This window comes from Cervus elaphus, chromosome 10, assembly GCF_910594005.1.
Source record: "Cervus elaphus chromosome 10, mCerEla1.1, whole genome shotgun sequence".
In the NCBI taxonomy this organism is placed as follows: Eukaryota; Metazoa; Chordata; class Mammalia; order Artiodactyla; family Cervidae; genus Cervus; species Cervus elaphus.
In genome coordinates, this window is record NC_057824.1 from 32687376 (window position 1) to 32711431 (window position 24056).

Here is a 24056-nt window from a genome sequence, read left to right on the forward strand (position 1 = left end):
AATGGGAAAGACTAGAGATCTCTTCAAGAAAATTACAGATACCAAAGGAAGATTTCATGCAAAGATGGGCACAATAAAGGACAGGAATAATATGGACCTAACAGAAGCAGAAGATATTAACAAGAGGTGGCAAGAATACACAGAACTATACAAAAAAGATCTTCATGACCCAGATAATCACAATGGTGTGATCCCTCACCTAGAGCCAGACATCCTGGAATGCAAAGTCAAGTGGGCCTTAGGAAACATCACTATGAACAAAGCTAGTGGAGGTGATGGAATTCCAGTTGAACTATTTCAAATCCTGAAAGATGATGCTGTGAAAGTGCTGCACTCAATATGCCAGCAAATTTGGAAAACTCAGCAGTGGCCAGAGGACTGGAAAAGCCAGTTTTCATTCCAATCCCAAAGAAAGGCAATGCCAAAGAATGTTCAAACTACTGCACAATTGCACTCATCTCACACGCTAGCAGAGTAATGCTCAAAATTCTCCAAGCCTGGCTTCAACAATATGTGGATCAAGAACTTCCAGATGTTCAAGCTGGTTTTAGAAAATGCAGAGGAACCAGAGATCAAATTGCCAACATCCGATGGATCACTGAAAAAGCAAGAGAATTCCAGAAAAACATCTACTTCTGCTTTATTGACTATGCCAAAGCCTTTGACAGTGTGGATAACAACAAACTGGAAAATTCTTCAAGAGATGGGAATATCAGACCATCTGACCTGCCTCCTGAGAAATCTGTATGCAGGTCAAGAAGCAACAGTTAGAACTGGACATGAAACAACAGACTGGATCCAAATAGGGAAAGGAGTACGTCAAGGTTGTCACCCTGTTTATTTAACTTATATGCAGAATATATCATGTGAAATGCTGGGTTGGATGAAGCATAAGCTGGAATTACTGGGAGAAATATCAATAACCTCAGGTATTCAGATGACACCACCCTTATGGCAGTAAGCGAAGAAGAACTAAAGAGCCTCTTGATGAAAGTGAAAGAGTAGAGTGAAAAAGTAGGCTTGAAAGTCAACATTCGGAAAACTAAGATCATGGCATCCAGTCCTGTCACTTCATGGCAAATTGATGGGGAAACAATGGAAGCAGTGAGAGACTTTTTTTTGGGGGGGGGGGGGGGGCTCCAAAATCACTGCAGATGGTAACTGCAGCCATGAAATTAAAAGATGCTTCCTCCTTGGAAGGAAAGTTATGATCAACCTAGAGAGCATATTAAAAAGGAGAGACATTACTTGGTCAACAAAGGCCCATCTAGTCAAAGTTATGATTTTTCCAGTGGTCATATATGGATGTGAGTTGGGCTGTGAAGAAAGCTGAGCGCCGAAGAATTGATGCTTTTGAACTGTGGTGTTGGAGAAGACTTTTAAGAGTCCCTTGGACTGCAAGGAGATTCAACCAGTCTATCCTAAAGGAAATCAATCCTGAGTGTTCACTGGAAGGACTGATGCTGAAACTGAAACTCCAATACTTTGGCCACTTGATGGGAACACGGACTTACTCAGTAGAAAGGACCCTGATGCTGGAAAAGATTGATGGTGGGAGGAGAAGGGGACAACAGAGGATGAGATAGTTGGATGGCATCACCAACTCGATGGACATGATTTTGGGTAAGCTCCGGGAGTTGGTGATGGACAGGGAGGCCTGGCGTGCTGCAGTCCATGAGTTCGCAAAGAGTTGGACACGACGGAGCGACTGAACTGAACTGAAACTGGGCAGCTATGTGATGGGGTGGAAGGCAGATTTTTCACTGTGTACCTTTTATAAATTTTTAAATCATTTGAAGGTATTATCCTCCAAAATTAAAAACAAAGTCATAACAGTAGAAGCAGTGTTTGTTGTGCTCAGTCTCTGTCTGTGGCATAACGGACTGTAGCTGCCAGGTCTCTCTATCCATAGGATTTCTCAGGCAAGAATACTGGAACCAGGTTGCCAAAAACTTAGTGTTGACTACTTAACTGTTTCCTTCCCATTGAAGGAAACATTAATTCTGTAAGAAGGAAGAGAGCTGCAAAATGTGCAGGATGTAACCTGCCAGCAAATCGGAGAGAAGGTTTGTTCCTTCCACTCAACCGTCACTGCCAAACAGAATGATGTTTGAAGATTCAGGGGTTCATTTCTGTTCCAAAATGCAGCCTCTTCTAGAGCCTAAGAGAACTGCCAAGGGATCTCTGGTTAATAGTTAACACTTTTCCTCACACAGCTTCAGACAAGGGGAAAATGATGACTAATAATTTACTAAACCTGAACTTTTAGAAAAATCTTATCCTGGGAACACTTCCTCTCAAGTTTCCTGTATATTAATGTTTCATATCACTCCAGTTCTGAGCTATTATCAATATAGGTTAGCACTATCAACAAGAATTTTCTGCAATGATAGAAATGTTTTGTGACTGCACTGACATATGCATGATAGCCACTGGCCACATGTGGCTATTAGGCACTTGAAATGTAGCTGCTGCTGCTGCTAAGTTGCTTTAGTCGTGTCCGACCCTGTGTGACCCCATAGACGGCAGCCACCAGGCTCCCCCATCCCTGGAATTCTCCAGGCAAGAACACCGGAGTGGGTTGCCATTTCCTTCTCCAATGTGTGAAAGTGAAAAGTGAAAGTGAAGTCGCACAGTTGTGTCTGACTCTTCGTGACCCCATGGACTGCAGCCTACCAGGCTCCTCCAGCCATGGGATTTTCCAGGCAAGAGTACTGGAGTGGGTTGCCAGTGCCTTCTCCATGAAATGTAGTTACTGTGGCTAAAGAACTAATTTTCAAATAATATTTAAATTAATCTAAATTAGCCACATGAACAGTGCTAGTCGTCACACAATTCTGGTTAAAGTAGGAGAGGCACTTCTCAGGCCTACTATAATTCTGCTGTGTTGTATGTGTGTGTGTGTGTGTGTGTGTGTGTGTGCGCGCTCAGTCCTGCCTGACTCTTTGCAACCCATTGGACAGTTTTGAGTTATTGGAAAAAAAAAAAACCAAAAACCCATGGTGTGCAAAGTCTCTGCCTTCTGAAGAAGTCATTTATTCATTCAACAGATATTTATTTAACACTTACTCTGGCCAAACGCTATTATAATTCCCATGAACATAATAGACAATGCCCATACCCTCATAAACTTTACATTCTAGTGCAAAGATTTGCAAACTATGGCCCATGGGCTAAATCCAGCCCTCCACTTGCTTTTGTACAACTTGTGAACCAAGAATAATTTTTGCATTTTTAACTATTTGGAAAAATAAAAAATGGAATAACAATTCATGATGAGACATAATTAGTACTTTTAGTAACACAGTTATGACTTCATTTATGTATTTCAGTGGCTGCTATCTCAACTAGAATTGAGTGGAGCAGTTGAAAGAGAGACCAAATGGTCCACAAAGCCTAAAATATTTATTATTTGACCCTGTACAGAAAAAGTTTGCTGACTCCTGAGCTAAAGGATAGTAATATGCTAGACACCATGATAAGCACTTTGTCTCATTTAATCTTTGGGACAACTCTCTGAGGGTGATCCTACTAGTCTCTTCATTGGTAAAATGTGAAACTGGGGTCTGAAAATGGGTATTTCTAATAAGTTTCCAGGTGATGCTGATATTGATTGTTCATGGATCATAACCTCCAAATCAGTGACTCTCTCTGCCTTGGTTGCACAGCAGAATCCTCTGAGGAAATTTTTAAAAATATGATTCCCAGGCTCTAACCCCAGAGATTCTGATTTAATTAAGACTCAGGCATCCGTACATTTATAAAACTTTCCTCACGATTCAAATATATAACCAGGTTTGACAAGAAAAGGGTGCCCACTGTCACCACTACTATTCAACATAGTGTTGGAAGTTTTGGCCACAGCAATCAGAGCAGAAAAAGAAGTAAAAGGAATCCATATAGGAAAAGAAGAAGTGAAACTCTCGCTGTTTGCAGATGACATGATCCTCTACATAGAAAACCCTAAAGACTCTTCCAGAAAATTACTAGAGCTAATCAATGAATATAGTAAAGTTGCAGAATATAAAATTAACACACAGAAATCCCTTGCATTCCTACATACTAACAATGAAAAAACAGAAAGAGAAATTAAGGAAACAATACCATTCACCATTGCAACAAAAAGAATAAAATACTTAGGAGTATATCTACCTAAAGAAACAAAAGACCTATACATAGAAAACTATAAAACACTGATGAAAGAAATCAAAGAGGACACAAACAGATGGAGAAACATACCGTGTTCATGGATTGGAAGAATCAATATTGTCAAAATGGCTATTCTACCCAAAGCAATCTATAGATTCAATGCAATCCCTATCAAGCTACCAACGGTATTTTTCACAGAACTAGAACAAATAATTTCACAATTTGTATGGAAATACAAAAAACCTCGAATAGCCAAAGTAATCTTGAGAAAGAAGAATGGAACTGGAGGAATCAACCTGCCTGACTTCAGACTCTACTACAAAGCCACAGTCATCAAGACAGTATGGTACTGGCACAAAGACAGAAATATAGATCAGTGGAACAGAATAGAAAGCCCAGAGATAAATCCACGAACCTATGGACACCTTATCTTTGACAAAGGAGGCAAGGATATACAATGGAAAAAAGACAACCTCTTTAACAAGTGGTGCTGGGAAAACTGGTCAACCACTTGTAAAAGAATGAAACTAGAACACTTTCTAACACCATACACAAAAATAAACTCAAAATGGATTAAAGATCTAAATGTAAGACCAGAAACTATAAAACTCCTAGAGGAGAACATAGGCAAAACACTCTCCGACATAAATCACAGCAAGATCCTCTATGACCCACCTCCCAGAATATTGGAAATAAAAGCAAAACTAAACAAATGGGACCTAATGAAACTTAAAAGCTTTTGCACTACAAAGGAAACTATAAGTAAGGTGAAAAGACAGCCCTCAGATTGGGAGAAAATAATAGCAAATGAAGAAACAGACAAAGGATTAATCTCAAAAATATACAAGCAACTCCTGCAGCTCAATTCCAGAAAAATAAATGACCCAATCAAAAAATGGGCCAAAGAACTAAACAGACATTTCTCCAAAGAAGACATACAGATGGCTAACAAACACATGAAAAGATGCTCAACATCACTCATTATTAGAGAAATGCAAATCAAAACTACAATGAGGTACCAATACACCCCAGTCAGAATGGCTGCTATCCAAAAGTCTACAAGCAATAAATGCTGGAGAGGGTGTGGAGAAAAGGGACCCCTCTTACACTGTTGGTGGGAATGCAAACTAGTACAGCCACTATGGAGAACAGTGTGGATATTTCTTAAAAAATGGAAATAGAACTGCCATATGACCCAGCAATCCCACTTCTGGGCATACACACTGAGGAAACCAGATCTGAAAGAGACACGTGCACCCCAGTATTCATCACAGCACTGTTTATAATAGCCAGGACACGGAAGCAACCTAGATGCCCATCAGCAGATGAATGGATAAGGAAGCTGTGGTACATATACACCATGGAATATTACTCAGCCGTTAAAAAGAATTCATTTGAATCAGTTCAAATGAGATGGATGAAACTGGAGCCCATTATACAGAGTGAAGTAAGCCAGAAAGATAAAGAACATTACAGCATACTAACACATATATATGGAATTTAGAAAGATAACGATAACCCTATATGCAAAACAGAAAAAGAGACACAGAAGTACAGAACAGACTTTTGAACTCTGTGGGAGAATGTGAGGGTGGGATGTTTCGAAAGAATAGCATGTATATTATCTATGGTGAAACAGATCACCAGCCCATGTGGGATGCATGAGACAAGTGCTCGGGCCTGGTGCACTGGGAAGACCCAGAGGAATCGGGTGGAGAAGGAGGTGGGAGGGGGGATCGGGATGGGGAATATGTGTAACTCTATGGCTGATTCATATCAATGTATGACAAAACCCACTGAAATGTTGTGAAGTAATTAGCCTCCAACTAAAAAAAAAAAAATACATATATATATATATAACCACGTTTGAGAAACACTACTTGAATGAAATTCCATTGATCTGTAGACCAACATTCTAGTTCTAATTCTCATATCACATTAATGCAAGTTGCTTCCCTTCTGTGGGATCCTGTTTTCTTTGCAGGTGAAAAATGAGGAGGTTTAAATCAGATGATCTCAAAGGGCTTAATCTCATTGCCTTGTCAGGTCTGCCCACAAATAGATCAAAGGGTCAGATGAAGTACCCAGGTCTCCTTGGCTCCTTGGCTTACAGTAAATCTCAGTGAAATATTTGTTGAATTAATATCTTTATTATCATAATAAGTCATTATACTAAGTAACCATGAGGATGCATTGAGTGCAACAATATGATGCCCAATTGCCAGGTCCATTTAGGGTTAAATGTATGGCTGGCATCCATTATTAATCATTGTTTGGAAATATATCAATACATAAATGCTTCCACACAGCTACTCTGCCTTACATACCATAAAGTTAGAATTGAAGCTAAAAATGATGATTTAATGATTGTGAGAGTAGTGTTTCATTGCAGGAAATTTAGAAGATTACATAAAGTATACAGAAGAAAACTCTTAATCCCTAAAACTGTTTTTAAATAGTCTCAATTATGAGACCTCAGCCAAATAAATGACATTGTGATCAAATGATTTCCCACAGAAGGAGGGAGGGCTGGGTGGCCCAGAGAGGCCCCTCCTACAGAAGGCTAAACTATTTTCATATCTCTGGTAAATGCAGCTCCAAGCCTGGAGGTAGTGTGCGCTCCTATCTGGAGCATGGGAATGATAGTCTATAAACTAGAGGACCTTTGACAGTGCTTTCATGAGTAACTGGTACTTTGCTATCTCAGTTTCTTCATCTATGGATTATCCATTGCTAAAAATTCTCAACGTTTCCACACTCCTTGTGAAATCCTTAGATGAAAGAGATTAAAAGCTTAATTATTTGCCTTTATTGAGAGTAACTGGGTGACCCAGATCTTTTCTTTTTTAGAAACGTATATGGGAGGCACTAGCCCTTATTCATCAGAAGAATGGGCTAGAATGAGACAGTTCTAGGTTCAAATCCAATCAATGCCTCTGTTACAGACTGAATGTTTGTATCCCAGTTCAAAACAGTTCTTATGTTAAAGCTTTGACCTCCAATGTGATGGTATTTGGGGATAGGGCCTTTGGTAGGTAATTAGGTTTAGATGAGGTCATGACAGTGAGGCCCCTGATGGGATTAGTATCTTCCAAGAAGAGGAAGAGAGAACAGGGTTCTCTCTCTCTCCATCATGTGAGATCACAGGGGGACAGCAACCATCTGCAAGCTAGGCACAGAGACCTCATGGGATAATTGAACCAGCCAGCACCTTGATCTAGGACTCCCTAGCCTCCAGAACTGTGAAAAATAATTATCTGTTGTTTAAACCAGAGAGGACTGAGACAACCTCTTACTCATCATATTCTCCATCTGCAGAGATGATAATAGCATCCACTTCACAGGGTTACTCTGAAGATTTAATGATAAATTGTATGTAAGTGAAGCATTGAGCACAGTATTTGGGACATAGTGAGTTCTCAGAAAATATACCATTATGATAATTAATAATAATAAAACTTAGCTGCTTGGGGATATGGCTGAAACAAATGTATGTCTTTTTGCTTGTCTTTTAGATGGATTGGTGTCTGTAGAAATCCTGGGTGCTAAAATACTTAGCCAGACTGACGTTAGCCCTTGTCACCATGAAGATATTACTTTGTGCCAAATATTTTCAGTGCCTAGCAATTCCTGGCTCTATGAGAGCATTGCATAAAGATTACAGAACAGTGACCCCTCAGAATTTCTCCAACTATGAATCCATGAAACAGGACTTTAAACTAGAGATCCCAGAGTATTTCAACTTTGCCAAAGATGTCCTGGACCAATGGACCAATATGGAAAAGGTATGGAGCAAGGACCAGTCAGACTGCAGTTTCTTAACTGAGAGTGATTTTTTTTCCCCCAGGGGACATTTGGCAATGTCTGGAGACACTTTTGTTGTTATGAGTTGGGGGAGGGTGTATGCTAATGGGTGGAGGCTAAGGGGTGCTGCTAAATACCCTGTAATGCATAGGACATCTGGTTCACCATCAAGAGTTCCATGGTTGAAAAAGTCTGGGTTATAAAAATGTATGATTATAGGTTAATTTTTTAAAAAGTAAAAAGGAGTAGGGACTTCCCTGTTGGTCCAGTGGTTGGGAATCCACCTTCCAAAGCAGGGAACATGGATCTCACATGTCGTGGGGCAACTAAGCCTGCTGGCCACAGGCCACAACAAAAGATCCCATGTGCTGCAGTGAATATCCTGTGCGCCACAACAAAGACCTGAAGTGGCCCAATAAATAAATAAATATTAAAAATAAATAAATATAAAGGATTAGAATGAAATGTGAACCCAAGAATAAAAAATGGTAGGAAATGAGGCAAAGAGCATTGAGAGAAATATAAAGGGATGCAAGAATTCTACCTTTGTGGAAAGAAAATAATCAGGCTAAATGAGAAATCACATGTACTGAAAGAAGTGACATGGCTCCCAAAATCTAGAAATAATGACCCCAGAGTTACTCCCAAATACTCCAAGTACGTCCTAACTAAAGACCTGTGAATTTTCTTCAGAGAAAATATTACATTAAGTCAGTTGAAATAGAATTTAGCTGCATAACCACCTTTAAATCTGTGACTGGTTTGTCTTTCCTCAGGCTGGGAAGAGACCTTCCAATCCAGCCTTCTGGTGGATAAACGGAAATGGAGAAGAAGTGAGATGGAGTTTTGAGGAACTAGGATCTTTATCAAGGAAATTTGCAAATATACTTAGAGAAGCCTGTGGCCTGCAAAGGGGAGATCGAGTAATTTTGCTTTTGCCCAGGATCCCTGAATGGTGGCTTGCAAATATAGCCTGTCTGCGCACAGGTTAGTAGTTTTGGCGTTGCAATATTTAAAGTATGGTGGGTGAGAGATTTTCCAAAACATCTAAGTAATCATGAGACATTTATTTTGGCCAATTATTTGAAGAACTATACACAACATGGTAATATTCTCAAGAACCTTAGAAATGTGTTGGAAACATGCCATATCTTTTGACCTAACTATGAGTTGGGTTTTTTTTTTTTTAATAATGAAATTCGTTTAAGTTAATACCAATCAACAATCAAACACCTATATACCAACTTCTTCTCTCCTCCTATAGGATCCACAATCATCTGCAACTCAATCAGTCACAAACTCAAGGAACCCATCCTAGTTCTTGCATCAAAACTTTATTCCTCTCATGGTTAATTACCATTCATCTAGTGCCCTAAGCCAGGCATCTGTGACTCCTCCTACCTAATCAGTTCTTACATCTTATAAATTTGACTTCCTATGTGGCTCCAAAGTACCTCCTCTTCTTCTCCAACTTCCCTTTTCTCACTTCATTTTTACCATCTCCTGAGTGGATCTAGAACACACATGTTATCTTTTTATTTTGTTGCTTGATAGTATTTAATAACTGTTTGTTGCCTACCAGATAAAATCTGAGGTGAATTGTGGAAGGTTCTAGCTATCTTCCATTTGTTTTTCTCATTTTCCCACACTCCTACTCTTCAGCCATCTCAAATAGTTTCCTATAAGGTCTGTGATTTTTCTTGTCTCCTTGATTTTGTGCACACTATTTCCTATGCTTAGAAAGTCTTTCATTCACACCTAATCCCCTGGACAACTCCTATTAAACTTAAAAGTCTCAGTTCTAATGTCACCTTCTCAGCAACATCACCCTGATCTCCCAGTCTGTGTGCTTTCTTTCTTGGGCTCCCCTAAAGACATAGTATGTGTTTCTAATTTAACCTGTACTGTATTATCTGGGCATACTATTTGTTTATAAATCTGTCATTCTCATCATTTCACTTCAGTTCAGTCGCTCAGTCGAGTCCTACTCTTTGCGACCCCATGGACTGCAGCACGCCAGGCTTCCCTGTCCATCACTCCTGGAGCGTGCTCAGACTCATGTCCATTGAGTCAGTGATGCCATCCAACCATCTCATCCTCTGTTGTACCCTTCTCCTCCTGCCTTCAATCATTCCAAGCATCAGGGTCTTTTCTAATGAGTCAGTTGTTCCCATCAGGTGGCCAAAGTATTAGAGTTTCAGTTTCAGCATCAGTCTGTCCAATGAATATTCAGGACTGACTTCCCTTAGTATTGACTGATTTGATCTCCTTGCCATCCAAGAGACTCTCAAGAGTCTTCTCCAATGCCATAATTCAAAGTATCAATTCTTCGTCACTCAGCTTTCTTTATGGTCCAACTTTCATATCCATACATGACTACTGGAAAAATCATAGCTTTGACTAGATGGACCTTTGTTAGCAGAGTAATGTCTCTGCTTTTTAATATGCTGTCTAGATTGATCAAAGCTTTTCTTCCAAGGAGCAAATGTCTTTTAATTTCATGGCTGCAGTCACCATCAGCATATGAATTTCTCAAGAGGCAGGTAAGGTGGTCTGGTATTTGGATCTTTTTAAGAATTTTCCACGGTTTGTGGTGATCCACAAAGTCAAAGGCTTTGGCATAGTCAATAGTCTGCTTTATTGACTATGCCAAAGCCTTTGTGTGAATCACAATAAACTGTGGAAAATTCTGAAAGAGATAGGAATAACAGACCACCTGACCTGCCTCTTGAAAAGCCTGTATACAGGTCAGGAAGCAACAGTTAGAACTGGACATGGAACAACAGACTGGTTCCAAATAGGAAAAGGAGTACATCAAGGCTGTATATTGTCACCCTGCTTATTTAACTTATAAGCAGAGTACATCATGAGAAACGCTGGGCTGGAAGCAGCACAAGCTGGAATCAAGATTGTCTGGAGAAATATCAATAACCTCAGATATGCAGATGACACCATCCTTATGGCAGAAAGTGAAGAAGAACTAAACAGCCTCTTGATGAAAATGAAAGAGGAGAGTGAAAAAGTTGGCTTAAAGCTCAACATTCAGAAAACTAAGACCATGGCATCCAGTCCCATCACTTCATGGCAGATAGATGGGGAAACAGTGGAAACAGGGGCTGACTTTATTTTTCTGGGCTCCAAAATCACTGCAGATGGTGACTGCAGCCATGAAATTAAAAGATACTCCTTGGAAGGAAAGTTATGACCAACCTAGATAGCATATTAAAAAGCAGAGACATTACTTTGTTAACAAAGATCCGTCTAGTCAAGGCTATGGTTTTTCCAGTGGTCATGTATGGATGTGGAGTTGGACTATAAAGAAATCTGAGCGCTGAAGAATTGATGCTTTTAAACTGTGGTATTGGAGAAGACTCTTGAGAGTCTCTTGGACTGCAAGGAGATCCAACCATTACATCCTAAAGGAAATCAGTCTTGAATATTCATTGGAAGGACAGATGCTGAAGCTGAAACTCCAATACTTTGGCCACCTGATGCGAAGAGCTGACTCATTTGAAAAGACCCCGATGCTGGGAAAGATTGAGGGCAAGAGGAGAAGGGGACGACAGAGGATGAGATGGTTGGATGGCATCACCGACTCAATGTACATGGGTTTGGGTGGACTCTGGGAGTTGGTGACGGACAGGGAGGCCTGGTGTGCTGTGGTTCATGGGGTCACAAAGAGTCGGACACGACTGAGCGACTGAACTGAACTGAATGGATATTGGCAATTTGATCTCTGGTTCCTCTGCCTTTTCTAAAACCAGCTTGACTATCTGAAAGTTCATGGTTCACATACTGTTGAAGCCTGGCTTAAACAATTTGGGGCATTACTTTGCTGGCGTGTGAGATGAGTGCAATTGTGCAGCAGTTTGAACATTCTTTGGCATTGCCTTTCTTTGGGATTGGAATGAAAACTGATCTTTTCCTGTCCTGTGGCCACTGCTGAGTCTTCCAAATTTGCTGACATATTGAGTGCAGCACTTTGACAGCATCATCTTTTAGGATTTAAAATAGCTCAACTGGAATTCCATCACCTCTACTAGCTTTGTTCATAGTGATGCTTCCTAAGGCCCACTTGACTTCTGGCTCTAGGTGAGTGATCACACCATCATGATTATCTGGGTCATGAAGATCTTTTTTGTATAATTCTTCTGTGTATTCCTGCCACCTCTTCTTAAAATCTTCTGCTCTGTTAGGTCCATACCATTTCTGTCCTTTATTGTGCCCATCTTTGCATGAAATCTTCCCTTGAGAGCTCTCATTTTCTTGAAGAAATCTCTAGTCTTTCCCATTCTGTTGTTTTCCTCTATTTCTTTGCATTGATCACTGAGGAAGGCTTTCTTATCTCTCCTTGCTATTCTTTGGAACTCTGCATTCAAATGGGTTTATATTTCCTTTTCTTTTTGCCTTTAGCTTCTCTTCTTTTCTCAGGTACTTGCAAGGCCTCCTCAGGCAACTATTTTGCCTTTTTGCATTTCTTTTTTTGGGAGGGATGGTCTTGATTACTGCCTCCTGTGTGATGTCATGAACCTCTGTCCATAGTTCTTCAGGCACTCTGTCTATCAGATCTAATCCCTTGAATCTATTTGCCACTTCCACTGTATAGTCCTGAGGGATTTGATTTGGGTCATGCCTGAATGGTCTAGTGGTTTTCCCTACTTTCTTCAATTTAAGTCTGAATTTTGCAATAAGGAGTTCATGATCTGAGTCACAGTCAGCTTCCGGTCTTGTTTTTGCTGACTGTATAGAGCTTCTCCATCTCTGGCTGCAAAGAATATAATCAACATAGTCATTAGTCATTCTCATAGGACTGTGAAAAAGCTTCTAAAAGGCAATGATTAAGATATATTCATCTCTGTGACTCCAAAGATTGGCTTACAGTAAATTTCAGCGAAATATTTGTTGAATTAATATCCTTATTATCATAATAAATCATTATATTAACTTTCTTAATTTACTATAATCATTACTTGCATTTGAGGAAAGCTATATGCTCTAATCTCATGTGTACATGTAAATTATTCACGGGAGTTGCACAGTCCACTTTTACATAGTTTTTCTTTAAAAAATGACTGCTTTCATGAATACTGTTAAGCTCACTCTCTTAATAGGGCTTCCCTGGTGGCTCAGTGGTAACGAATCTACATGTCAATGCAGGAGATGCAGGCTCAGTCTGGGTTGGGAAGATACCCTGGATAAGAAATGGCAATCCACTCCATTATTCTTGCCTGGGAAATCCCATGGACAGAGGAGTCTGGCGGGCTACAATCCATGGGGTCACAGAAGTGTTGGACACAACTTAGCAACTAAAAAACAGCTTAGTAACAGACTAATGTGTTTGTTTTTTTTTAATATTTATTTATTTATGGCTGCAGCAGGTCTCTTTGCTGCACGGACTTTGCAGAGATTGGGGGCTACTCTCTAGTAGTGATATGTGAACTTTCTCATTGTGATGGCTTCTCTTGTTGTGGAGCATGGGTCCTAGGGCAAGAGGTCTTCAGTAGTTGCAGCTCATGAGCTACAGAGTGCAGGCTCAGTAGTTGTGGCACATGGGCCTAGTTGCCCCAAGGCATGTGGGATCCTTGTGTTTACTGGTCACTTGCTATGTTTTAGGAGCTGTCAGACAGAGTCAGGAGTCAAATAAACACAGAGTTGATAAGTGTGACAAGTGCTATAAAGGAAATAGCACAAGAGCCACTGTAATGTATGAGGGGTACTACTATAGACTGAGAGAAGGTCAGGCACATAATTTAAGCTGAAACTGAGGGATGAGGCAGCCAGAGGGAGAAGGTATGGGTGATGGGAACATTCATTCTAAACAAATGGAAAAGTTTCTACAAAGATCCTGAGGCAAGAAATAATTTGTAGATTTGAGAAAATGAAAACAGTGCAGTGTGAATATAGGTACTGGCTAGGAGCCACCTCATCCCAGGGACTATAATATGTAAAATCCCTTAACAGAGACTTCTCCTCCAGACAGGCTTAGATGAGTACTATCAGGATTTCCTCTAGTAAATCTCCTTTTTCTATGTTCTGTGGCTGCAATATCCCTTTCTGAAACCAGTTCTATATTAATATATTATATATAAGGGTATGGCTTAATCTTGCTGCTCTGTGAATCATTAAGTCTGTTTATATTGACTATGAATATTTCTATTCTATTTTATATTGAGTTTACAGTTTAGCTCTTGGAAGGCAATCTATTTCCCTTATTTCCAAGTTCTTAGAGAGATATGCCTATAGTCTCCAGGGCCAACAACAAACTCATCATATTTTCGTTTTCAAACTCTTGCATATGTATTGTAGGTCAAATTCCTTTACAACAGAAATCTCAGTATATAATCATTAAAAAAATAGTAATTGCCAAGAATATGTTCCTTTAAGTGCCATTTACCACAAAAAGCTACTATCCCACCCAATCTCGGCCTACAGGTCTTGAGGAAGTTTATATAATACTTGTGGTCCCTCTGGAATTATAATAAACATTCACTCATTTTGAAAGATTGTTGCTGAGCCATGAAAAGACGCTGGGATTCTTGGCCTCCAGAGGAGAGGAATTCATTTCGAGGCCAGTGACGAGGCTTGATCGCTCAGAGTTTTTGTGGAATAAAGTTTTATTAAAGTATAAAAGAGATAGAGAAAGCTTCGGACATAGACATCAGAAGGGTACAGAAAGAATGCCCCCCTGCAAGCCTTTAGCAGTATACTATATACCTATCAGCAAGCTGTTAATTAGAGAAAGGAGATATCGTAAAACTCAGAGAGGCACCAGGTCCCTCACCCACAACATGTATTTTAAGGTAACACTGGCACCTGCTGAGTCATCCCAGGCCATAAAATGATTGACATGAATCTTGAAGAAAGACAGGTTCCCAAGTAAACATATAGTTTTATTAACATAGATTAGGAGAACAATGTATGAGTAAAACATACAGGTTTTTGAGCCCTTATCATTCTGAATCTTAAGCGAAGTGACTTGAAGAAAGACAGAGTCTAGGGTAAATACATAGTTCATTAACATAGCTTAAGACAAACATTTCCATAAGAAAAAATGCATCAGTTAGCTCAAGATTTGAGAAAAGTTAAGTTCAGGTGGAGCCAGGTGTCATCATGGCAACACAGAATTTTAAGAGAAACCTCCTTTTAATTTTGTATAGAGATGGGGAAAAAAATCTGACATTTGTTTGTTTCCTCCTGCCACTTAAGAGAGAGAGAAAAAATGTCTGACTTGCAGCCTATTTCCTCTGTTTGGAGACCCCTGGGCTTCCTGCCTGTTACTCTCTCAATTTGCTCATTTTATCATCACAAGAGCCTTGTGATTAGGAAGAGAAAATCTCATTTTATAAACAGAGAAGGCAAAGCTTTCATAGTTGGGGAAAAAGGAACATTAAGTCATTTGCCCAAAGGCATTCAGAAATTCAGTGTAGAGCCCAGTACACCCTCTAGAATTTTCTAGACCTTTTTATAAAATTTGAAAGTAAAAACAGTTCTTTAAAAATCAACTATATCTCAATAAATTAAAAAAAAATCATCTAGATGTGGTAATTCAACATCATGGTAGTGTAAGATGTTTCCTTTTCCTCTCCCCTTCAATTTGCAACAAGTAAAACATATGTAACTCTACAAAGGTTCCTCTGCCCAACACACCAGGATACCAGAGAGATCCACACATCTGTACATCTGAAGGTGGATGGAAAAGTCCATAGGAGGTGGAAGCAAGGGAACAAGGTGGGGGAGTGCCCATAATCCTGGCGCTCCGACCACAGTGGATGAACACACATCTGAGAAAGAACTCAGTGGTAGCTGGGGAGGTGGTGTACACAACTCCAGCTTCCCAGCGGCAGCAGTACTTGCAGCTAAAGGGAGCCAGGCAGCAGCGGCAGGGCCTGCAACCCCAGCCCGACCAGCTACAGGGGTGCCTAGGGCTCCAGCAGCCCTGCACAGGGCAGCAGTGCCTGCAAACCTGACAACCCCAACAACCCCAGGTGGAGCAGAGGTGCCTGCCATCACGGTGCATCCAGGGGTGACACGAGCAACGACAGCCACACTTCCAGCAGAAGGCACCAAAGACTCCAAAGGCACAAAGTGACGATGAGGGCTGCAGGCACACCCCTGACAGGGGTAATGAAGGTGGAAAAGACTGATTCCACAGCACTGTCAGAGGCTGGTCAGGTTAGGGAAGACAGAGACTCGTGTTGTAGTGCCACCTGCTGGAGAACAAAAGACGGTCCTCTAATTACCAATGTATTGAATTTTTAGGATCAAAGTAAACAAATCTTCCCAGGTGGCCCCTAGTAGTAAAGAATCTGCCTGCCAATTCAGGAGACACAAGACATGCTGGTTCAGTTCCTGGGTCAGGAAGATCCCCTGGAGTAGGAAATGGCAACCAACTCCAGTATTCTTGCCTAGAAAATTCTATGGACAGAGGAGCCTAGTAGGCAAAGAGTTTGATATGTTTGAGCACACACACACACACACACACACACACAACAACCTTACCTAATAAGAAAGATATTCACTCCTTCAAATGTGTGGGCAGAGGAACAAGATATCAAGCACTGTGAAAAACCACAGTAATAAGCTATCACAAAAAGAAAGTGACAGTTTTCCAGAAACCAAACTTAAACTCATGGAAGGTTGCAATCAGATAGAGAATTCAAAATAGCTGTCAATAAGCACAAGAAAACTCAGAAAGTCATTTCCTTTTTTTTTTTCTTTTTTTTCTTCAGTCATTTCAGTGAGCTCAGGAATAAAATAATGAACAGAAGGAATATTTTACCAAAAGGTTGGATCTCTAAAAGAGATACAAACAGAATTTCTAGAGCCAAAGAACTCAATAAATGATATAAAGAATGCAATAGAAAGCACTGGAAATAGAGCAGACCCTAAAGAAGAAAGAATTAGCAAGCATGACTTCAGAAATCTAGAAATGATCCAGACCAGAAAGGATAACTAAGTTTTATTTTTTTTTAATGCAGAATTTCTAAGAGATCTATTTGATTCCATTAGGAAAGGCAACATAAGGAGGCTTCTGCAGAAAAACTAAAGCCGAGGGAGTCCATCACCTCTACACCTGCCTTAGAGGAAATGTTGAGGGCTTCTTGAAGATGGCAGAGTAAGAGTACATGGCAGTAATATCCTCCACGAACATATCAAAAATACATCTACTTGTGGAAAATTCTCACTGAAAACTAATTGGAAACTGGCAGAAGGACTTCTGTACAACCAAGGCTATAAGAAAGACACACATATAAAAGGGTAGGATGGGAATAAAAGTGATTGAGTTGGGGCCTGTGCCCCTGGGAGGGAACTTAGAGGAAAAAGGAGATTTCTTGGGTGGACACCTGCCCTAGGGAGTGAGTAGGTCAAGTCACAGACTGCGCATCTCAGCCCTGGGGACCCATGTGGAGGAGGCAACACCCACTAGCTGCTTGGAGAACTATTGGTACAGATAGAAAGGTTGGAGAAGCTTAGATTCCTCTCATGAGGAGCACACAGATGCTGGTTTGTCCCTGGGCAGGGCAGAGAGAGGTCTGCCCTAGGGGTTACCAGGTTTTCTGAGACCACCCCATTGTGCACCCTAGTCCAAGGTGACCAGTTCTCCCTCATTCCACACCACAGCATGGCACTAGATATAGGGCAACCACAACCCAGGAAAAGACAATAGGCTACATCTAAGTGGAGCCCCAGACACCTACACAGACAGAGCACTGGACCTCTAGACACAAGCCCTACTTCCTTTATCACTTCCCACCTTTGGGCAAAGGTCCTGGTGCAGGAGGAAGGAAAAACGCACATTCAAATGGAACAGTGCCAGCTCCAAACGGCCAACAGACACGTGAAAAGATACACATTACTGATTATTAGAAAACTATAAAATAAAACTACTAGATATAACCTCATACCTACCAGAATGTCTATCATCAAAAAGCCTACAGATAACAAATGGAGAGGATGTGGAGAAAAGGGAACCTTGCACACTGTTAGTGGGAGCTCAGATTGGTGCAGCCACAGTAGGGAGGTTCCTCAAAAACTAAAAATAGAACTATCAGATGACCCAGCTATTCCACTCCCGGGTATATATCTGGAAAAAATGAAAACACTAATTCAGAAAAAAGATACATGGACCCTAATGTTAATAGCAACACAATTTACAAAGTCATGGAAGATATGGAAGCAACCCAAGTGCCCACCAATAGATAACTGGATAAAGAAGATGTGAGATATATAATGGAATATTATTCAGTCATTAAAAAGAATAAAATTTTGCTATTTGCAGCAACATAGATGGACCTAGAGAATATTATTCTTAGTGAAATAAGTCAGACAGAGAAAAACAAATACTATATGTTATCACTTATATGTGGAATCTAAAAATAACACATGAATGTGTATGCAAAACAGAAACATTCACAGACATAGAAAACAGAGTGTAAGGGAGAGAGGGAAGGACAGATGAGGGGCATGAGATTAACAGATACAAACTACAATGTATAAAATACACAAGCTATAAGGATATACTGTATAGCACAGGGAATTATAGCCATTATCTGTAATAACATAAAGGAGTATAATCTGCAAAAATACTGAATCATTAGGCTGTACACATGAAACTAATGTAATATTGTAAATTAACTAAACTTTAATTTAAAAAAGGAACGTTGAAAGGCTCTTCTACCAAAAACAAAAAGGCAGAAGTACACAAAGCCTTGAGGAAGGTAACAGAATCAGAAAATTGCAACTGTACATCAGAATAGGTTGTTAAACAATTATAGCATAAAGGTTAATGGGGGAAAGCAATAAAAAATAACTATAGTTACTTCAATTTGGTAATGAACTCACAACACAAAAAGATAATTTCGAAACAACAAAATAATTTGAGACAACAGAAACATAAAAGGGGAAGACAGAAAGGAGAGAAACTGTATAACTAAATGAAGAGAAAGTGAAAGTGAAAATCTCTCAGTCATGTCCGATTCTTTGCAACCCTATGGACTATATAGTCCATGGAATTCTTCAGGCCAGAATACTGGAGTGGGTAGCCTATCCCTTTCTCCAGCAGATCTTCCTGACCCAGGGATCAAACCAGGGTCTCCTGCATTGCAGGAGGATTCTTCACCAACTGAGCTATCAGGGAAACCCCCAAGTGAAGACAAGATATTATCGGTAGTAAAAGGACTATTGAGATATAGTGCAACCAGAAAACAAAGATAAAATGGCAGTACTAAATCCTCATTTATCAATAATTACCCTAAACGTAGATTCATTGGTAAAAACTTAAAAAAAATTTTTAATTAAAAAAATTAAGTAAAAAAAAAATTAGTAAAAAAAAAAAGAAAAAAGAGTAGCTGTTTGGATTAAAAATAAGACCCAACTCTATACCTCCTCCAGGAAACTTCTCTCAGCTCTAAGGTCAAAAATAGCCTCAAATTGAAGGGATGTTAGATGATACTCCAAGCAAATGGCAGCCAAAAGAAAGTGGGCATAGTCATACTCATATCAGAGAAAACAGACTTTCAAGCCAGAAGATACAAAGCCAGAGAGCTAAAAGTGGACAGCATATAATGACAAAGGGGACGATCCCTCAAGCAGACACAAATAACTGATATCTATCTATGTATCTATATATCTCTATTTGTCTGTCTGTCTATATATACATGCATGTACCCATACATACATGTATCTATACATATACATACATGTATGTATATACATACACATTTAACACAAGAGTAGTAAAACATATAAAGACCTACATGGAGAAACTGACAGGAGCATGATAATGGAAGGGGATTTTACTGCCTCACTTACATCAATGGACAGATCATTCAGACAGAGTGTCAATAAGAAAACATTGACTTTAAATGAAACATCAGACCAGATAAACTTAATAGATTTATACGAATATAGCATAGCCCATCCAGTGCAACAGAATACACATTTTTCTAAAGTGCACATGGAAGATTCTCCAGGATAGATCACATGTTAGGTCACAAAGAAAGTCTCAATACAATCAAGGAGATTAAAACCATATCAAGCATCTTTTCTGACCACAATAAAATGAAACTAGAAATCAACTATAGGAAATCTGGAAAAATCACATATATGTAAAGACTAAACAACATGCAACTTAAAAACTATTGGCTCAATGAAGAAATCAAAGGAGAAAATTTAAAATACCTAAAGACAAATGAAAAGAAAAAGATGATATGCCAAAATCTATGGGATGTAGCAAAAGTGGTCCTAAGAGTGAAGCATATAGGCCTACCTCATGAAATAAGAAAAACTTCAAATAATCTAAACCTTATATCTAAAGGAGCTAGAAAAAAAAAGAATAAAAAGAAAAAAGAAAGAACAAAGCAAGCACAAAATCTGTATAAGAAAGGAAATGATAATAAAATAATAATAAAAGTTAGAGCAGAGATAAATGAAATAGAGACTTAAAAGACAATGGAAAATACCAATGCAACTAAGAGCTGGTTCTTTGAAAGGATAAACATGACAAACCTTTAGCTAGACTCACCAAAAAAATAGAGAGAAGGCTCAGATAAATAAAATCAGAAACAAAAGAGGATAAATTACAATGGATACAATAGAAATACAAAGGATTATAAGTCTACTATGAAGTCTACTACTATACACCAACAAATCAGACAACCTAAAATAAATGAATAAATCCCTAGAACCCTACAATCTTCCAAGACTGAAGCATGAAGATATAGAAAATCTGAATTGACTGATTACTAGTAAGGAGATTGAAACATTAATCAAAAATCTTCCCCAAAATAAAAGTCCTCCAGCAGACAGCTTCACAGGTGAATTCTATCAAACATTCAGAGATTTAGTAGCTATCCTTCTCAAACTATGGGGCTCCCCAGGAGGCACTAGTGGTAAAGAAACTGCCTGCCAAAGCAGGAGACTTATGAGATGCAGGATTGATTTATGGGTTGGGAAGATCCCCTGGAGGAGGGCATGGAAACCCACTCCAGTATTCTTGCCTAGAGAACCCCATGGACAGAGGAGCCTGGCAGGCTACAGTCCATAGGGTTGCAAAGAGTCGGACATGACTGAAGCAACTTAGCACACACACATGCACTTCTCAAACTATTTCAAAAAAATTGAAAAGGAGGGAATGCTTCCCTAACTCATTTTACAAAGCCATCATTACCCTGATTACAAAATCAAACAATGAAAACACACAAAAAGAAAATTACAGGCCAATGTCTCTGATGAATATACATGCAAAAATCCTCAACAAAACATTAGCAAACCAAATACAAAAATGCATTAAAAGGATCATACATCAGGATCAAGTGGGATTTATTCCAGGTATGCAAGGATGATTCAACATCTGCAAATCAATCAATGTAATACACCACATTAACAAAGTGAAGAATAAAAATCATATAATCAAGAATTCACAGGTGATCGAGGAGTTTGGACTCTGCTTGCTCACTGCCAAGAGCCTAGGTTCAATCCTTGGTCAGGGAACTAAGATCCCATAAGCCACAGGGCACAGCCAAAAAAATTATATATATATATATATATATATATCATATGATCATGTCAATAGATGTAGATGCGGGAAAAGCATTTGATAAAATTCAACACTCATTTATGATAAAAAAAGAAAAACTCTCAAAAAGGGGATAGAACAAATGTACCTCAAAAGGCCATTTATGACAAACCCACAGCTAACACAATACTGGTGAAAACCTGAAAGCTATCCCTCTAAGATCATGAACAAGACAAGAGTACCCAATCTTACCACCCTTATTCAACATAGTGCTAAAACTCCTAGTGACAACAATTAGGCAAAAAAAGAAATAAAACACATCTAAACTGGAAAGAAAGAAATAAAACTGTCATTATTTGTAGATGACATGATTTTATATATTGAAAACCGTAAAGATTCAAACGAGTGAAACTAGACCATTATCTTACACCATTCATAAAAATTAACTCAAAATGGATTAAAGACATGAATGTAAAAAGTAAAACCATAAAGCTCCTAGAAGAAAACATAGACAGTATGCTTGACATTTTTCTTAGCAATATCTTTCTGGGTATGTCTCCTCAGGCAAGGGAAGCAAAAGCTAAATTAAACAAATGAGGCGACATCAAAATAAAAAGCTCTGCCCTGCAAAGAAAACCATCAACAAAACAAGAAAGAAAACCTACCAAATGGGAGATGTTTGCAAATCATATCTGATAAAAGGTTAATATCCAAAATATATTAACTCATGGAACTTCCCTGGTGGTCTATTGTAGGACTCCATGTTTCCATTGCAGGGGGCATGGGTTTGATCCCTGGTTGGGCAACTAAGATCCCCCACGCCACACAACACGGCCAAAACCACACACACACAAAAAAGTTAACTCATGAAACTCAACAACAAACAGTCCAAAAAAAAAAAAAAATGAGCAGAGGATCTGAATAGACATTTTCCCAAAGAATATATATGCTGTTCAACACCTGTATGAAAAGATGTTCATCAGCATGAATTATCAGGTAAATGCAAATCAAAACCACAATATCGCTTCACATCTATTAGAATGACTATTGTAAAAAAAAAAACAAGGAATAACAAATGTTGGAGAGGATGTGAAGAAAAAGGAACCCTCATATACTGTTGGTTAGACTGTAAATTGGTGCAGTCACTGTGGAAAACAGTATGCAAATTCTTCAAAAAATTTAGAACTACCATATGATCCAAATATTCCACTTCTGGTTATTAACCAAAAGAACATAAAAACACTAATTTGAAAGACACACGTACCCCTATGTTCATTGCAACATATGGAAATAACACATGAACCCATCAACAGATGAATGAATATAGGATATAGGGAATGTTTTATACACACATACACACAAACACACACACAATGGAGTACTACTTGGCCATAACGAGGAATGAAATCTTGCCCTGCAACAACATGGATGGACCTTGAGGGTCCATAAGGCAGACAAAGTTGTGAAATAAGGCAGACAGACAAATACAATATGATTTCACTCATATGTAGAATATAAAACAAATAATAAAACAAAATAAACAAAAATAAAATAACAAAAACAAACTCAGAGAACAAAATAGTGGTTACAAAGGGCAAGGGGCTTGGGATGGGAGAAATGGGTAAAGGAGGTAAGATAAGCATGGAAAATAGTCTTTGGTTATAAGTTAAATTATAATGTCAATTTATAAGTCAAATTATAAGTAAATTTACAATTATTAGTCAAATTATAATTTCTAAGTCAAATTAAAATGTGCACACAAAACATGTTATAAACCAATGTTACTGGAATTTAAAAAAATCATCTAATTCACTTTTGCAAACCTTGATATGCATATGAATCACTGGGTTCTTGTTAAAATGCAGATTCCGATCCAAGAAGCCTGGGAGAATCCTGAGATCCTGCATTTCTAACAAGCTCCCAAGTGATGTGGATGCTGCTATTCCAGGGAACACCCTTCAGTTCATTATATTCCCTCAGTCGTGTCCAACTCTTTGCAACCCCATGGACTGCAGCATGCCAGGATTCCCTGTCCATCACCAACTCCCAGAACTTGCTCAACTCATGTCCATCGAGTTGGTGATGCCATCCAACCATCTCATCCTCTGTCATCCCCTTCTCCTCCTGCCTTCAATCATTTCCAGCATCAGGGTCTTTTGAGATGAGCCAATTCTTTGCATCACGTCGCCAGTATTGGCGTTTCAGCTTCAGCACCAGTCCTTACAGTGAATATTCAGGACTGATTTCCTTTAGGATTGACTAGTTAGAAGTCCTTGCAGTCCAAGGGACTCTCAAGAGTCTTCTCCAACACACAGTTCAAAAGCATTAATTCTTTGGCCCTCAGCTTTCTTTATAGTCCAACTCTCACATCCAAACATGACTACTGGAAAAAACCATAGCCTTGACTAGGTAGACCTTTGTCGGCAAAGTAATGGCTCTGTTTTTTAATATGCTGTCTAGATTGGTCATGGTTTTTCTTCCAAGGAGCAAGCATCTTTTGATTTCATGGCTGCAGTCATCGTGTGCAGTGATTCTGGAGGCCGATAAAGTCTGTCACTGTTTCCATTGTTTCCCCATCTATTTGCCA

At 39.2% G+C, this 24056-nt stretch overlaps 2 protein-coding genes across 5 annotated transcripts in view; one reads left to right on the forward strand and one right to left on the reverse strand.

The window, feature by feature from the left end:
- The window catches only part of ACSM3 (acyl-CoA synthetase medium chain family member 3), an 82358-nt gene that overhangs the window by 32452 nt on the left and 25850 nt on the right, over nt 1-24056 (forward strand). For all 3 annotated transcript variants that reach the window (XM_043914466.1, XM_043914465.1, XM_043914467.1), the window contains exons 2-3: nt 7665-7934; nt 8730-8940. In XM_043914466.1, the coding sequence (XP_043770401.1) occupies nt 7734-7934; nt 8730-8940 (412 nt within the window). In that variant the 5' untranslated portion in view covers nt 7665-7733. The remainder of the gene's footprint in view (nt 1-7664; nt 7935-8729; nt 8941-24056) is intronic.
- ERI2 (ERI1 exoribonuclease family member 2) overlaps nt 15126-24056 on the reverse strand; it is a 51039-nt gene continuing 42108 nt past the window's right edge. Inside the window, exon 9 of one of the 2 annotated variants that reach the window (XM_043914464.1) lies at nt 15126-16160. In XM_043914464.1, coding sequence (XP_043770399.1) covers nt 16122-16160 — 39 coding nt within the window. In that variant the 3' untranslated portion in view covers nt 15126-16121. Of the gene's footprint in view, nt 16164-24056 lie in introns of both variants that reach the window. The other variant, XM_043914463.1, reaches the window with a different exon arrangement.